The sequence below is a fragment of the Brachionichthys hirsutus genome, unplaced genomic scaffold (assembly GCF_040956055.1).
Source record: "Brachionichthys hirsutus isolate HB-005 unplaced genomic scaffold, CSIRO-AGI_Bhir_v1 contig_1420, whole genome shotgun sequence".
Classification (NCBI taxonomy): Eukaryota; Metazoa; Chordata; class Actinopteri; order Lophiiformes; family Brachionichthyidae; genus Brachionichthys; species Brachionichthys hirsutus.
Window position 1 is genome coordinate 84,636 of NW_027180413.1, and position 15,872 is coordinate 100,507.

The 15,872-nt window shown below is 41.9% G+C and overlaps 2 protein-coding genes across 3 annotated transcripts; one reads left to right on the plus strand and one right to left on the minus strand.

Moving 5' to 3' along the window:
- The first annotated feature begins 1,907 nt into the window (after positions 1-1,907).
- LOC137914776 (B-cell receptor-associated protein 29-like) lies at positions 1,908-4,951 on the plus strand. 2 transcript variants are annotated; one of them, XM_068758269.1, is made up of 8 exons: positions 1,908-1,978; positions 2,320-2,424; positions 2,629-2,729; positions 2,827-2,974; positions 3,074-3,209; positions 3,321-3,417; positions 3,540-3,640; positions 3,902-4,951. In XM_068758269.1, exons 2-8 carry the CDS (start codon positions 2,333-2,335, stop codon positions 3,935-3,937), a joined length of 711 nt encoding a protein of 236 aa, XP_068614370.1. In that variant the 5' UTR covers positions 1,908-1,978; positions 2,320-2,332; the 3' UTR covers positions 3,938-4,951. The 2 variants fall into 2 exon arrangements, with proteins under 2 accessions (XP_068614370.1, XP_068614371.1); XM_068758270.1 differs by having other exon boundaries at positions 1,916-1,978; positions 2,324-2,424.
- On the minus strand, positions 4,936-11,583 carry LOC137914773 (solute carrier organic anion transporter family member 1C1-like). Its single transcript, XM_068758267.1, has 14 exons — positions 11,488-11,583; positions 9,771-9,912; positions 9,255-9,387; positions 8,914-9,035; positions 8,652-8,798; positions 8,361-8,459; positions 7,827-8,075; positions 7,430-7,594; positions 6,640-6,835; positions 6,313-6,478; positions 6,034-6,218; positions 5,804-5,868; positions 5,441-5,558; positions 4,936-5,134 (listed from the first exon to the last, which is right to left on the minus strand). Exons 1-14 carry the CDS (start codon positions 11,581-11,583, stop codon positions 4,936-4,938), a joined length of 2,082 nt encoding a protein of 693 aa, XP_068614368.1.
- Positions 11,584-15,872: the final 4,289 nt, after the last annotated feature.

Sequence of the window (15,872 nt, forward strand, 5' to 3'; positions counted from 1 at the left end):
GTGCAGAAGTGGGCTGAAACAAACGTTAACCTCTTTGATGCTGAACATTATCCACCCATCTTTTATTTTGTGATTTGCACAGTTTACTGCCCAACAACTCCCCCTCAACTCCTCTCACCGTAGCTCTTTGCAAAACTGTTTTCAAGCCTCTATCTATACATGCATCTTGAAATAGCGTTGCTGGGAAACAGCGTATAAGCAAGGGAAATTGCAAATAGATTGTGAAATCATCTTCTGGTCTTACATTCTTCTTGAACAAACATTCAATATTATGCCATATGTGTTAATATATGATAATCCCTATCAGAAGCATTGTTTAAATTGCAGGAACCACTGCAAACTTAAGACTCGGTCATTTAAGAAATTACAAAAGGTAAAACTGAGTATTAAAACAATTAACCTCTGCGACATTTAAATAAATTGTCCACTCCTTTCTTAGTGGTGCGTACTCTACATTGGATCATAAATAACTAAGCAGCAGCAGTCCCTGAAAATGAAATTAAATCCTAATCTACATTCCAATCAAGAATGTGGGCGACCACATTTCATGATACAGTACTCCTATAGGCAGCTCTTGAGAGAAGAGAACCCAACAAGCAAGTCATCATCCTGCAGGATCACTGGAACCAGTAAGACATATTTGTGCCTCACACTCATGTCTGCTTATACCACTTAAAAACACACTAATGTCACAATGCCATCACAAACCTCATTATAATCTAATTCCATCAAAAGCATGGCCAAAATTCCCAAATGAAAAACAAATCTCTCTCTCTCTCTCAAATCTTATATAACGTTTAGGATAGTATTTTAGAAGGCCCTTCTTATGTATGATCACATTTACTGCTGCATCTGTCACGGCAGATATTTCAATAGAGACGCACCTTAAACACAACAGATGGAGCTCTTGGTTTGCGACAAACCACCGCACACACTATCAGTGTAGGATGACCATCTGCTTATGGCAGGAGTTTTGCAGCAATGACTTTTCAGTCTCCTGAATTGAAACCTCAGAGATTTCAGGAGAGGACAGCAATCAAAGCGTATATTCACTCCCTTAATGCCATTTGCCCACTCTCAAAAAGCTATCAGAGCTTGCAGCTGTAAACATTTTGCTCCTCAGCACTCCTGAGACATGCAGTCAAAGAGTGTAGCAGCCTCTTTCACCGAGGACGCTGAATACGCTCTGCAAGCTGCACAAAAAGCAGTACTTTTCTACCTCTTGGTAGTTAAACCATATTTCAGTGACAGCTATTTATAGGCAGCTGGCTGTAAACGGAGCCCTTAATCCTCCACACTCTTGGCTTGATGCGAATCTCATTGGGAATATTTGGATTGGATTTACTGAAATCACCAAAGCACACAGGGCGTCCTTCCTAAACTGTGACGAAGCTCAACTACAGGACAAGATAACGCTGCCCTCTTGTGGCTCTTTGTTGGGCTTGTTCTGTCCAGAAAAATGTGGATCCAGTCTGTGGAAATTCATCATGTCTAATGAGATGCTGAGAGCATTAGGTGTGATTTTTTATTCCAGGGAAGAACAAAAGAAACCAATAATTAATTATTATTCGTATTAACAGACTGTTCTTCTTCATGATTATATTTGTACCTTGGCATGAAATGTGAGAAGACTACAAAAACACACCCACAAATCAACATATTCATCACGACACACAGCAGTGGGGGGAAGAACACACGTTAAAAAACACTTTTCATTGAACTATTCATTCAATTGATTAAAAATAAAGTTGTTTTTTTGGTCAGATTGGTCGGTCAGGGTTTGATCTTTCACAAATTCAGCAGGGCTGAACCAATCATGTTGACTGACAGTTTTATTTAGGGCAGGAGCTCCTCTGATGCTCACTAGCAGCTGTTGTGAATGTGTGTGTGTGTGTGTGTGTGTGTGTGTGTGAGAGAGAGAGAGCATTTGTGTGTTCATCCGGACTTTTCCATTACTCTGATCGTTCAACTTAGTCTGGTAAGCCAACAACTCTATTTATTGCTTGAACTAGATCAGCCACCTCCTGCTCTTCAATAAAACGAGAACACCGGTTGATGATACAAACGCTGAAGCCTCAGAATACACTGTAAAAAGCCTATAAATAGCAAATAGGCCAGGGAAGCTTGCTCTAGATCGCCTGCTTAATGTAGTGGGCCTACAAAAACATTTTGTGAGTGAAAGTCAGACTTCAGTATATGAGTAGCAGAGCGTATGAGTTCCTATTGTGAAGATGTAATAAATGCATCGGACTATTTTGGCATATTCGTTTGCCTCCATCGTTTCCGGTTTGGAGCTCATTAACCGGTTGTTCCCCTCAGGAAGGGAACGGCCATGACTCTGCAGTGGACAGCTGTGGCTTTCTTTCTCTATGCAGAGATAGCAGTCAACCTCATCTTGTGCATACCCTTCATATCAGCAAAGAGGTACTGCAGTTAAATAATCCCACAATGCATCCATAAGTTAATTCTGCTGCCCGTTCTCGGAGTCCGTTCAAAAATGATGTCCTCTGGAGGAACGTCTTTCTAAAAGGAAGATGTGGCGGCTCACCAGCAGAGTGCACCCATGTGCAACGACTGCATTCTGCATCATGACAGACATTCACAGTGGCCTCATCGCCTACTTTTCAGATGGCGTTTGGTTTTCAGCTTGAGAATATGGAACTGGTTATCGCCGTACTGGAACAAGTGCTTCTTTACCATGATCATGGTCCTCGTCGTTCTTTTCCTGGGTAAGTCTATCTGCTGTAGGAGACAGACATTTGGACAGCAGCGTGACCAGACTGACAGCATCTGTTACATTTCTGCGCGCTTCTTCATCACCTGCAGATGCCGTCCGTGAGGTGCAGAAGTACTCGGGTCCCGAGCCCATGCAGGATGCTAAGGTGAACCCGAACGTGTACGACCACATCCACATGAAGCTCTTCAGAGCCCAGAGGAACCTCTACATATCTGGATTCTCTCTCTTCCTTTGGCTGTTAGTGTAATTTCTGTCCGCATTTATTCAGAATAAAAGTGTTTTTATTCTGGGGCCCTCTCATTCCCCTCCTTCTCCTCCTCCGTCCACTTATCACAGCATCATGCGTCGGGTCGTCACCTTGCTCGACCAGGTTGCAGCCACATTAGAGGACCGTTCAGATCTTCAAGCACGGATGGACGACGGTGTCAAAATAGCCAAGCAGCAGCAGGACGACAACCTGATGCTAAAACAAGTGAGTCTTAGTCAGATGACCTTTGTGTCACATCTGAAAATCGAACGTTTTGGTTCAAAACGTTTTCAAGATTCGTCTTCCATGCTTTGACTTAGCCGTTTATGTTCCAAGGCTCTCCTGGATGAAAAAAAAGCCATGTCAGCAGAAAACCAGCAACTGAAGCTGGAAGCTGAGAAGCTGGCGAAACATATGAAGGCTGCTGAGGAGGGTAAGACGTCACCGCCTGGTTCACACAGGATTATTAGGAAAAGCTCTTCTCGCCAGAACTGGGATGATAAAAGAAGCTGAGCTGAGGCGTTGATTTTATAGACTGTGGAACTGTTTGTAAAGCTGTGAGCAGGTCTCGCGTTGAACTGGAGGCCATGAAGAGGCAGGCCAAGGGTCTCGCACAGGAGTACGACAGGCTGCTGAAGGAACACCATCAACTCCAGGTACACACTGACGTTTTTAGATGTGCGTGCAAACACAGCGATAAAATACTGCTGCTCTGTTATACAGCCGGGCGCCAGAACTCAATACGTCTAAACTGGCAAGTGTGAGAACAGACCGGGCTGCATCAATTTAATTATCACTGCAATTGATTACGCTAATGGTAACAGTATCCCTTTAATTTGGTACTGGGACCACAATTATTTAAACAATGCCTAATTCTATCCCTGCCTAATACCAGAGTGACTGTTTTTAATCCACAGAATCTTCAGAGTGCTGCCGATAAAAAGGACCAGTGACGACAGGAAAACAGAGCAACAACTTTTTCCTGGTGGTGGTTCAGTTCTCATTACGCCAAATATTGTGTTCCACAGACAGTACAGAGCACGTTAGGATTATCTTCAATAAATACTTTTGTTTTTTTTTATTAAAGATTTATGTAAAATAACACAAGGAAAAGTATATTTTGTCCTCATATGTACATGCTTTGTTTTTGAAAGTTTCTTTCAGTTGTCTCAACTTTAATTGTACAAATTAATGGAACTTTTCTCAGTTCTTTGATCACTTTTAACTTTTAATCCTTTACAACCTGAGCTGTGCAGCAGTTTCCTTGGACTTTCCACAGACCACAGCGCCGCACATTGTCACGCAAACATTCTCGAGATTAAGTGATTGTGTTGCTCCTCTGAGGCCTCTACAATTGCAAATGTATAATAATGGTCATGAAGTCAAATTTGTGGATTTGACAACAATCAATGAATTTCTGTCACACATTTGTTATTACAAGCTTTTAATTTATAGATGAAAGCTTTTATAAATGTTTTTCAAAAAACATTAAAAAAAAATTGCATTTTTGTTTTGTCACAGTTTGGTTTGTATGTGAAAAATAAAAAATAAAAAATAAGATCACATGTTGGGAGGTAAAATGTCTTGCGTCACAATAAGGAACAGTGTATGCGTCTCTTTTTCATTCCCAGGGACACAGAAGTGTCATGATGGTGTTAATCCTTATATTCAGGCACTTAACCATAGGCTTAATCAAAGCACCCGTTTTATCAAGTTTAATCAAAAAACCAAAGACCAACATAGAAAATAAAGCACAATTACATTAGCATTTCTACAAAGGCTATCCAATAACAAAAAACAGAAATACAAACGCTTACTTTCCAGCACATTGTGTTTTCAAAATGACTCGTTTCAGTTGTCAGATATTTACACAAATTCTTTACGTGGGAAAAGTGTCCACAGATTTTGTCTTGTAGCCGAGTCCAAAGACAAGACGCTGCTGCGTTGGGTCTCATAAAGGAGTCTCTCTGTCAGGGTTGCTGTCCGAGGAGCTGCTCTCCTCTTTCCCCAACGTCTCCATCTCTGCGCTGCCATTGGTCAGAGTATAGTTCTGTTGCTTCTCAATATGTCTTTTGAGAAGAACAAAGCCTGAAATACAAAGGAGGAAGGAGACGGTCCTCAAGCCCAATGTCAGGCCCAGGTACACGATCCTGGAATAAAGAGAAGGCAAAGCTGTCAAAGTGGCTCCAACGGTCGTCACAACTCCAGCTTCATCATCAATCAGCCCCCATCTATGCCTTTGAGGCCATTGGCCAATGTATAGTATATGCTAACTTCGTGGTGATGGTGCCATGATGACGTCGATCTACTTCCTGTCAAATTAAGTAACACCACTCAAACGCCTTTAACCCTTAAAAAGTTTTTTTCTCACAATGATGAAGAAAGCGCTACAGAGTCACAGTCTAGTCTGAAATACTTCTTCACCTCCTCCACTTCCTCACGGTGGAGGTCCTTACCTGTAAGCTGAGGTGTCATATATCCTACACGCTCCTCTTCCTCCACACATCTTGTATCCCCATTTGAGGCATGTCGTGTCAATTAGGGCTCCAAAGTATATCGGGGCAGGTATTCCAGCTGTCACGTAATTTAAAACAAATTGTTATGACACAAACTTAGTTATGGGTTCCTCAAAGTTTAGATATCTATCATTTACACTTTCATGAAATAGCATAAAATGGGGTTATTATTTTTGTTGTTGTTATTTACAGCACAATAGTTTCCAAAAACATATAGTAAGCATTGGTAAGGGTTCTGCTCCAAAACAATCTAAATATCAACTCAACATTCACACAACAAAAAGTCATCATGACGATTCTCACCGAGAGTGCGAGTGGCCAACGTGTGGATTCCTAAAGCCAGGGATTTTAGCTCAGGGCTAATGCACCTACGGACAAAAGGCAGAGGTGTTGAAGTTATTCACCTTGTGAACCTTACAAACCTTTAAAGAAAGACAATGATGCACAAGCTTTCCACTGGAGGACGTCACATCAAAACGTGCAGTTGCTTTAATGCAGCATAGCTGGTGAGGGGGCGGGACTTTCATCCGGACCTGACAAGCAGCATAAAGCCAGGCGTTCCCCCAAGAGAGATGATGAACGAGCTAACAACGGACAGAGCAAGGAAGTAAGGGAAGACTCTGTCACAGCTGTCTCTGCGTGGACACTGTCCCAGCGTGGCTGTCCGGTTGCCTGGTTGGGTCCCACTCAGCGCTACACAACTGCAATTGTCAAACACCTAGCAAAGTAGAAAACACTCATTTTAACCAATGACAGACAACACAGCAGGACACAACCAACATGCCATTCGCTGCTCTGTGTGTGTGTTTGACCGTATTTCTCCCAGAGCCAGTAGCGGACCCACATCCAGCCCAGCATGGAGACATGTAGGTGATCCCGTTCACGCCACAAACTGGATCCCACTCCCTTCTGGAGCACGAGCACTCCGAATTACAGTCAGAAAAGAGAGCCGGCTCCTGATTGGATGAGCCTTCCACGCTGCATTTGACAACAAGAAAGAAGAAAATGCATATATTAATGAAAAAAAGTGAATCAAACATATAATGTGCATTAAATATGAAGCTATAGCGACAAAGGAGGCAAACACAAAAGGAATTCTAAGAAGTGTTACGTTTAATGATTTAAATCTATCCTCGTACCCGGGATATGAAACTGTGATGCCTGCCAACTTGGAATTTTCACAGCCCATGGCGAAGAAAAAAAGTGACAGGAAGTAGCCCAGCAGGGACGTCCCAAAGGCAAATTTCGCTGCTCCCATGATACACAGCTTGTACTTTTTCATGACAACTCCCCCAGAGAACATCCCAAGGGCCACAGCTGGGATGTTGATCATGCCTAGCCAGACCGCACAGCACAAAAGATTTTCAAAGGAGTAGAAAAAACGAGAAACAACACAAAGAGGCATCAGGCAGCAGCACAGCCCATGTAAGAGCCCAAACTAAGAACACTCTCATTCATATTTCATGTCAAGTGAAGCTCATCAAAGATGAAAATGACTTTTGAAGGCTGAAAGGATACATACTGCATTATTTCCCATCGTTAAAGCCCCCCCCCCTCTGCACTGTCAGTTATGTCTATTCAACAAGCGATGCTTATTTACACTGTGTCCAACTCCAACAGGGTGACCTAAAAATTGGTCTCATTATTATACTGTGTGCTTTTGTTAGCCGATGTTGGTCACTGGTTATCTTTTGAAGCCGCATCTTCACATGGGAAACGGGAGATGAAGCATAAAATATTCATCAAAGGCACGAAACACTTTGAGTTCTCATCACTTTGTATTCTTAAACACTTTCCTTTCAGTGAGGCAACGCTGGTTTTGGAACGAGCTCGCAAACACGTTTGCAAAGAACCCCCCTCCCCCCCCGGAAGAGGCAGAAACCACCCAAACAAAGAAAACATTGTGAATAATTGAAATGCTCTGCTCACCCATTAGAAGATTGGCTTTTGATGCCGACTGGCCGTAGTGCTGCTCAATGTATTTGGGTTTGTAGGTCACCATCCCGATGAGGGAGTTGAACTGAATGACGGTCACGCATAAGTAAATGATGTACACAGGATTTCCCAGGAGATTCTTCAATGTGGGTATGAATTCTGTACAGAAAAGTTCAAGACCAATACTATAAACATTACTGTTGAGTTCCACCACATCTGCATTTGTGATTTTCTTGTGTTTATTAAAAAAAAGGATCCATTGTTGAATACTAGACCACAAAGCAAGACAAAATTTGTCCCCACAAGAAGCGAAGACAATTTAAATTCATGAGACGAACCACTGGCTTGTAGTTGTGTTACAAACGCGAGCTGAATGCCAGTGTCATCCTACCTTTGGCCATCTGATATAAATTAGCTGGTTCTTCCGGTCTAAACTTGTGCTCCAAGGTTGGGGAATCTTTGATAAACCTGGTTTGCTCTGGGGTGCAGCTGCTATCGTGTTTATCCACGGGCATGGGCAGGGATTTAGGAAGGAACCAGAACGGAAGAGCAGACATCAGGGTGAAGGTTCCAGCGATGAGGTAGCCCAGCCACCACGCCCCCACCCAGCGGGCATCTCCAGGGGTAATAGTCAGCATCTCTGTGCAAAGCACACAAACGCTTTACCGCTCAGGCTTTTACTGGCTATTCTTTTCTTGTTAGAATTATTTATTGCGAAGGCAAAGTGGCTTTAGTCATAACTCGCCACAGATTTTACCCTGACAATAATTTTGCTCCTGTGTGTGGGTATATCTTATAAACCTGAAATGAATTGTGAATTTCTGAATGAATCTCTTCCAAGTCAGATTTTGACTGTGTTTCTGAAGTACGAATAAAAAACAAACGTCTGCAAAAAACAATTTTCATCAGATGACGGCTCACTCACCCATGTCCACATAGCCAATGTCAACATAGATCTTGGCACACAGTGACCCCAGCAGGTACCCAAAGACAGGGCCGATAACCGATATGGTTTGGACACATCCTAGGATGGAAAATAAAGCAAATTCTTCCCAATACAGACTCCATATTTCCATCCTGCATAAATGAACAAGAGGCTGCGGGATCAGTTCCGTATGTCTAGCTGTCAATCTGGACACTTCTGATTACATTAAAATCAGGAACCTTCATCGTATTAGTCGTAATCGGTGACAATGAGTGAGACACATTACAGTACCAATATAGAGGGCGGCATTCTCTGATTGTGCAAAATCATCAATGTAGGATATTCCCAGAGGCTGTACGGGGGTTTCTCCAATGCCACGCAGGACATTCCCCAGCAACACGTAGATCCACATTGAAACGCTGGATTCTCGCTCACAGCCTGCAGCACAACAAGCGACAGACGAGATGAGAATGTCAAATTTAAAGACTCAAAATCAGATATAAAGGAGAAAAAAAAGGCATGCTTTTATGTATCTATTACGCAAAGCATTCACCTTCAGAGGGAATTGTGGAGGCTCTGTCACCCACCCTGGTGGACTCAGTTGAGCTTTCTGGACACGGAGGGAGGTTACCGGTCGAATTCAGGGACAATCTGACCGACGTTTCGATCTTGTAGCTGCGTACAAAATACCAATGTGACTGTTAAACAAGGGAAGGGAGAAAGCGTCAGGTATCGTTAGATACTCGTAAATACACACAGACAGACAGAGTAGTAGTTCAAGTTGCAAGAGATATCGTCATTACCGGTATATTATGTTTTACGGGGTTGAAGATCTAAAACGGATTCATATACAGTATGTTTCATCCACACATCCACATATGAAACTGAGCCTACCGTCCAATCATGAAATGAGGCATGGCCATCAAAAAAGTCCCAAAAGACATCAATATACATCCGATTGCTATGATCTTGGGTCGGTGGAGTTTAGCACCAAAATAGCTCACAAAAGCAATCACCAGCAAATTCCCTGCAGAGTTGTGATGAACAGAGGAGAGAGAGAGAGAGAGATTGGGGGGGCAATTGGATTTTGTGGACCAAAAAATGTGTTTTCACAAAATGCTCTATGACATACATTTATACATCAGTAGCTCACACAGACTCTATTGTATATCTGTCATACTGCGCTCCCAGTCATTAGTAAAACCCCCATTCCGTGCCGAGATGGTGCAGTTTCAAAGGATATTTCACCCACAAGTGGCTATTTAAGCATCAAAGGGGACGCATACAGTGCATGCTATAGTGTCCGGTTTGGTGCCATGCCGATATGAATTAGCATTTAAATGCATCAAAATGTATGCATGAGTAGCCAGAAAACAGAGACATATGGACAAACTGAAATAAGAGACTCACCTATTTCAAAGCTCCCATCTATGATGCCGATCAGATAACTGGGAATGTCAAACCGCCTCTCCAGTTGTGTAATTGTGCTCTTCATGTAGCTGCCAGAAAGGGCCTTGGCAAAATATGCAAATGATAAGGCTGCCAGGAACATCTACAGAGATACAAGGAGAGAAATCAGACAATGTTCAATTTGGTGGTTCTGAGATGCTGAATGTATTTTTATTTTATTTTTAAATAAAAGAAAAAACTGTTTTCCTGACCTCATTCTGAATCAGATCCAGAATATATTTTTTATGATAGTGCATATCGGACCCTTTATGAGTCAATTGCATACGTATTTTACAAGATATGATTTCTTGAAAAAGCCTCTATTATAAGTAAAGGGGAAAATCAGGATTTTGTATTTAGACTGGGATCTGGATCGCTCTCATAATTTAATGGGATCTAACTTAGACCAAGACCCATATTCAGATTTGTTTTCCAACAAGATCCCTCTAGCAGCTTTTTTCATAATCCTGCTAACAAACGGATTTGTTTGCATAATCCTTTTTTACCTCCTTGGCGGAGGTAAAAAAGCAGGCAGCGATGGGAGATTTATTTATTTTAGACCCAACCAATAAGTCGATGAGATGTGCCAGCCAAGCCTCCACAGCAGCCAATCAGCAAACATCACATTCTCTGTGTGTGTGTGGGAGGGGGGGGGTGTTGGGGGATTGGGATGTGATACAGTGTTATGCAAATGTTTGGGCACCCCTTAGCAAAATCAATGAAACAGTTTGTCATTTGCTGAGCTTTTGAAGCAGCAACTGCATTTTAATATATGTTATACCTTATGGAAACAGACACATTTAAGAGCGGGTAGTCTTATGATCCAGATGTTAGCGATCGAGAGGTTGGCGGTTCGATTCCTGGCTCCAGCACATGTGCCCACTGTTGTTGCGTCCTTGTGCAAGACACTTCACCAATATTGCCTGTGTGAGCGAGTGAATGTCGGTGTCAGGAGGGCCGATGGTGCAAATTGGCAGCCTCGCTCCTGTCAGTCTGCCCCGGGGCAGCTGTATCTACCCCAGGGCAGCTGTGGCTTCAATAGTAGCTTCACCACCATCAAGTATGGAGTGAATGAATAATGCACAATGTAAAGCATCTTTGGGTGCCTTGAAAAGTGCTATATAAGACCAACGCATTATTATTATTCTTTCAATAAAATATTCAGCTTTGATATCACTTCTTTAAACCTCACAAGGCATTCTGGGTGTGGCATAAAATGGCTGCAGCACCCAGCTTCACTGCTATTGCGCTCCCCTCTAAAAAGATCAAATGTTTTTAGAAGGATGTTGAGGATGGAGCTGCCAGGGAACAGGCCTAGAGGTCGACCCAGGAGAAGATGCATGGACTTAGTGATGGAGGACATGAGAGTGGCTGTGGTTGGGGAGGACGACGCAAAGGACAGGGTGAAGTGGAGAAGGTTGATTTGCTGTGGCGACCCCTGACGGGACAGTTTAATACTTGAAACATAAGCAGGGAAGCAGCTTCTTAAAAAAAATGAACAAAAACATAACATTTATTGAAAAGGAAACCAGATGAATTATTTTTTATTATACATTATATAAATTAGTAAATTATGGATGATGAAGCCATATGGTCCACCAGTATGAAACATTAATAGATCTTCCTCTGGCCAATGATTCTGCTTCTCTCAGTTTTCTAACCCTTTAAAGTCCAGTACCTTCAGATTGCGGTGGCAGGAGTTCTTTGCTGGGGGGGAGGAGGACGGGCTGTTGTCGAGACCCCAGCTGACTTTGGCTGTGCTGTCCATCTTCATCTCACCTTCAGATGGTGCCTCACATGAAACGTGGTTCCTCTGCAGATGATTGGGAAGGTGTGTATTTGTTCTCACCTGCTGGAAAGAATGAATGTTCACAAATGTGTGAAACCAATTTAGCTAAATAAAAATAAATAATAAATTGCAATCCTTTAAGACAGAGCGTTGTGATAAGGTTTACTATCAGAATCAGTTTACCATGTTCTTTAAAAATCGTAAGGATACATAACACACGCTTTCCAAAACACTGGAGGGAAGGATAAAGACATGTCCATATTTTCCCTTTCTCTGATGGCCTACATTTAATGTGGTTTCATTGCAACACTAGCAGTTTTTTATAATCCAAAATATGGTATTCAAAAAGCATCCTTAAACATCTACAACATCTCTTTCAGCGATAAACCTGCACAGTGACCTTTGGCTGTTACCATGCCGGTGGACACTTGCACAAAAGACCAACACCTGCATGCACCTAAAGCCTCTCTGGCTTTCATCCTACAGGTGAGGGTGTGATTCCAATAAGTGAGGTGAGGAGGAGAGGGTTTAGTCAACTGTAACAGGTGTGTTTTTTTGTACTGCCTCTCCAATTATCTGCAGTATTACGTTTATATTTTTTTAGATATGCTTGTAATATGTGTCCATTTTGCGAAATGGGTTTATTCTTTTGAGAAAGAAATAGTGATTGTTTTTTGGAAAGTACACAGTGTTCGTTTGAAATCTGTCAGGCTTTTGTAAAACATATTTTGCTTGTTAACTTCAGTCGGGGAAATTAGCACAACGGATAAAATCAGACCAACACAAAGACCAGTGGCTTTGAAATTGCTTCAAAGCCAGACAGCCTATTATTTGATAGGACAACTCTGCATGGATCCCTCCTCCAAGCGCCAAACCACATACAGCTTTGAATTGTGCAAGAAGAAATGCATGAAAAGAAGGCTTTCATGCTCATCTTTTCTTAATGGAGCAAAGCAATGACGACCACAGCATTTCTTTTTCACACATAAAACAAGCCCTAGCAATTATAGTTGCAGAATTTGTCTCATGTCATCTTGCCATGACAACACTGACTTCACTTTTCTTAACAATCGTCTAAATTGTGGCCCATAAGTATTTCACTGTTTATTATGTTTTGTCAGCTTCTTTTGAAGTGTTTATCTTGGGAGGGCTATTACTCAGCATATAGTTAGTGGGCTGTGGTAAGGTTTCGGATTCAGACATGACAACACATTCCAAATCTACCGAAGAGAATAAAGTTGGGTCTTTCATAAAGGAAAGATTATTTTGTGAAACCAAATACTTCTCATCTGACTATAGTGTTCAAGTGTAATAAACTGCATGCCGACCACACAGAATGTTACAGAGTACTTACAGTTTCTTGAAGACATGATGATAGGATCAACACATGATGCAGTCTCTAATTAGATTTTCACCATTCACATGGTGATCTGGATCCACACAAAATTGTTCTAAATTGTTCTTGGTATCTTTATTACACCAACCATGAAAAGTAAAAGTGAATCAGAATTGATGTGTATTTTTCAACAGATTTTTGAATCCATAAATTGGGTTTTCAATGTTAAGATATTATATTTTTTCCTGACTCCATTCTGGATCTGATCCGGATGAAATTCGGTGGTGAGATAGAGACGTGCCATTCACTGCAATGTTAGTACACATTTCAAAGTGTTCCAGAATCCAGGATCTCTTCTGGGATCATCACCAAAATGTAATCATCTGTTCCTGGTAACATTCCCCACATTTCCAGAAAATGTATTGTTTTAAAAGTGACTGGCGGCTAATCAAGCTTTTTTTTTTTTATTTATTTTTTTTTTACAGCAATCAAGAAACTTCTGTGAGGGTCAGATGACTTTGGACGCAGCGATCGGGTCATCTCTGCGCCACAAAAAAAAAGCGCTCTCTGAATTTCACAAAGTGCCTTTTATACTGTGAACCGCGCGCCCGCAGAAGGTGTTCGGTGACATCAGCGCGCTCCCACGAACAGATCCATAGGTGGAAATACGCAACTTCATTCAAGTCGAGCCTTCATATGTCGCAGACTAAACATTCTAACGATAACAACAAATCCGACTACTTACCCAACCCGAAGCTTCCGACAATTTCCTCTTTGCGTCGTCTCCGAATTCTTACTTTAACCCCGGGGCATGGGCTACAAAGGAATAGTTATAGAATAGAAAGACCTTTCTGCGTAAATCACCTGCTCGATCTGGAACAACGCGCCCCTCGGCAACGGAGAGAACACTGTGTTTCCCGAAACAGGGTGGGATACTGATCTCCGTGAAACACACGTGATGCGCGCAAAAGAAAACTCCTCACCGGGGACAATCCCACCTTTTCGGTGTGCGTTCACACTGCACTGTGAATCTGTGATTGTTAATGAAAACCTCTCAGCGTGTTAGATTCAGATTAATGCAATGTGGCTTTCACAGTATTTTCTTTTAACCACGTGCACGCATAAACGATCCCTCCTCCAGCGCATGTGATGGAGGCATCATTTATGATTTAAGGATGGCTTTGATGTGTCAAGATCTCTGTCTTGCTCAAGGGACATGTGAGCCAGAAAATATGAATGCTGATAGAGATGTGTCGCTCTTCACTGCTGCAGCTCACAAACGACTGCATTGTGTCTTTCTTTACTCGTCATGAAAGGGGAAATTGAATTTCACGCTCCAGTGTCTGGAATTATCAGCCACGACCAGTTCAGTTATTTGAAATAATCCAGATGCTGATCATTAAACATTTTAAAAAGGAAGCTAAGTGGGCGATTCACAGCAAAGAAAGAAAGAAAGAAAGAAAGAAATGAAGGAAGAAAGGAAGAACGAAAGGCAGAAAGAAAGAAAAAAGAAAAAGAAAGAAATGAAGGAAGAAAGGAAGAACGAAAGGCAGAAAGAAAGAAAAAAAGAAAGAGAAAGAAAGGAGTGTGACTTCACCTTAAATTTTCAGCACATGATGCAGATTTGTCATTAGATAAGGTCATTCTTCCCTTGTTGAGCTGACTGCACATTGGGTGGTCAGACCTGACTTCTCAAGTATCTCTGTTGCCATGGGAATAGCTGGTCTACACAAAGCAGGTGGACTGGTAATGAGCATCCACACACCTCTCTTTTAGGCGTCATGGGTAGGTTAAAAGAGTCTGCTGAGAAGCCAGTGTGAGATGCAGAATTGCCTACGGGCCTAAGATTCTCTATTCTCTATTCTCTCTATGAGAACAGAAGGGCCAGAGAAGCCAGAGTCTACCTGGAGAGGCACAGCCAAGTGGCCTGAATAGTGTACAGGAACATCTGTGCCTAGTACGGATTAGCCGTGTCCGACAAATCCCAACAAATCCCGACAGGAAATACCACCGAAAGGTCTCCAGATTCCAGATTCCAGGCTGACAAGCAGCTGCTGGCTAAGCAACCGGACATCAGCAGCATCAGGAAGGAAGAGCGTGAAACGACTGTTGGGTTCAGATTTGACCTGAACAGGTGCTGCATGTTAGAAATTGATCATATCTTATCTTTTAAAATGGACTATTGATTTAAAAGTGTGAGTCAAATCATGTTAGATGGCTTTATGGAATCTGTAACCTGTCAAATTATAAATGCCCTGCCTTTTGTAGGTTATATTTAAATATATATATATATATATATATATATATATATTTCACGAGGGCCATTTACACTGACACAATAACTGTCCGTGTGTCCTAAGACATTTGCTTAGTTTCCTAGGAGACAGGAACTGGTTTGTCTTTGAAGTGTGTCAAGACGGCGACAGAGAAAAGCAGCCTCGGCATTACCATATATAATATATACCGTATGTTCTTTATGGTATGTGCAGATCATGTAAGGAACGGAGGTAAAGGTGCCTCTACATTCTTGTGAAATCTGCACAAGCATGTTGTAGCTACAGTCATAAAATGACCCGAGGCTTTACAACACTCAGGAAACATCCCGCCATGATGTTTGTGCTATTTATTGTGGTTATTTATTGCTTAAATGCTAATTAATGATGATGTAGTGAATGGTCATTAATGCTTATATGGTAATCTTCATCGTTCATAATATATTGTACATAATATTCTCTAAACGTAGCCTTCAAAGGAAGCCTCATGTACCTGTTAGCCTTGTAATACTTCACCTCACTCAAGTGCAGTGTAATTCCATGTAATATTTCCCTACATTATCTAAAACTATTTGCATTGCCTTGTTTCATCAGAATACTTTTATTGATCCCAGAAGGGAACATCTGCTTACAAGAGTACTCCACTCACACAACGTAGAAATAAG

Bases quoted from the DNA above. Each gene is read 5' to 3' on its own strand.
- LOC137914776 (XM_068758269.1), top strand. From the start codon at position 2,333: ATGACTCTGCAGTGGACAGCTGTGGCTTTCTTTCTCTATGCAGAGATA. The intron at 2,730-2,826 runs GTAAGTCTATCT...CATCACCTGCAG, and splicing joins CCTCGTCGTTCTTTTCCTGG to ATGCCGTCCGTGAGGTGCAG. The intron at 3,210-3,320 runs GTGAGTCTTAGT...TTATGTTCCAAG, and splicing joins ACAACCTGATGCTAAAACAA to GCTCTCCTGGATGAAAAAAA.
- LOC137914773 (XM_068758267.1), bottom strand. From the start codon at position 11,583: ATGAAGATGGACAGCACAGCCAAAGTCAGCTGGGGTCTCGACAACAGC. The intron at 6,479-6,639 runs GTACGAGGATAG...TGTCAAATGCAG, and splicing joins ATCACAGTTTCATATCCCGG to CGTGGAAGGCTCATCCAATC. The intron at 6,219-6,312 runs GTCAAACACACA...CTACTTTGCTAG, and splicing joins CTGGCTCTGGGAGAAATACG to GTGTTTGACAATTGCAGTTG.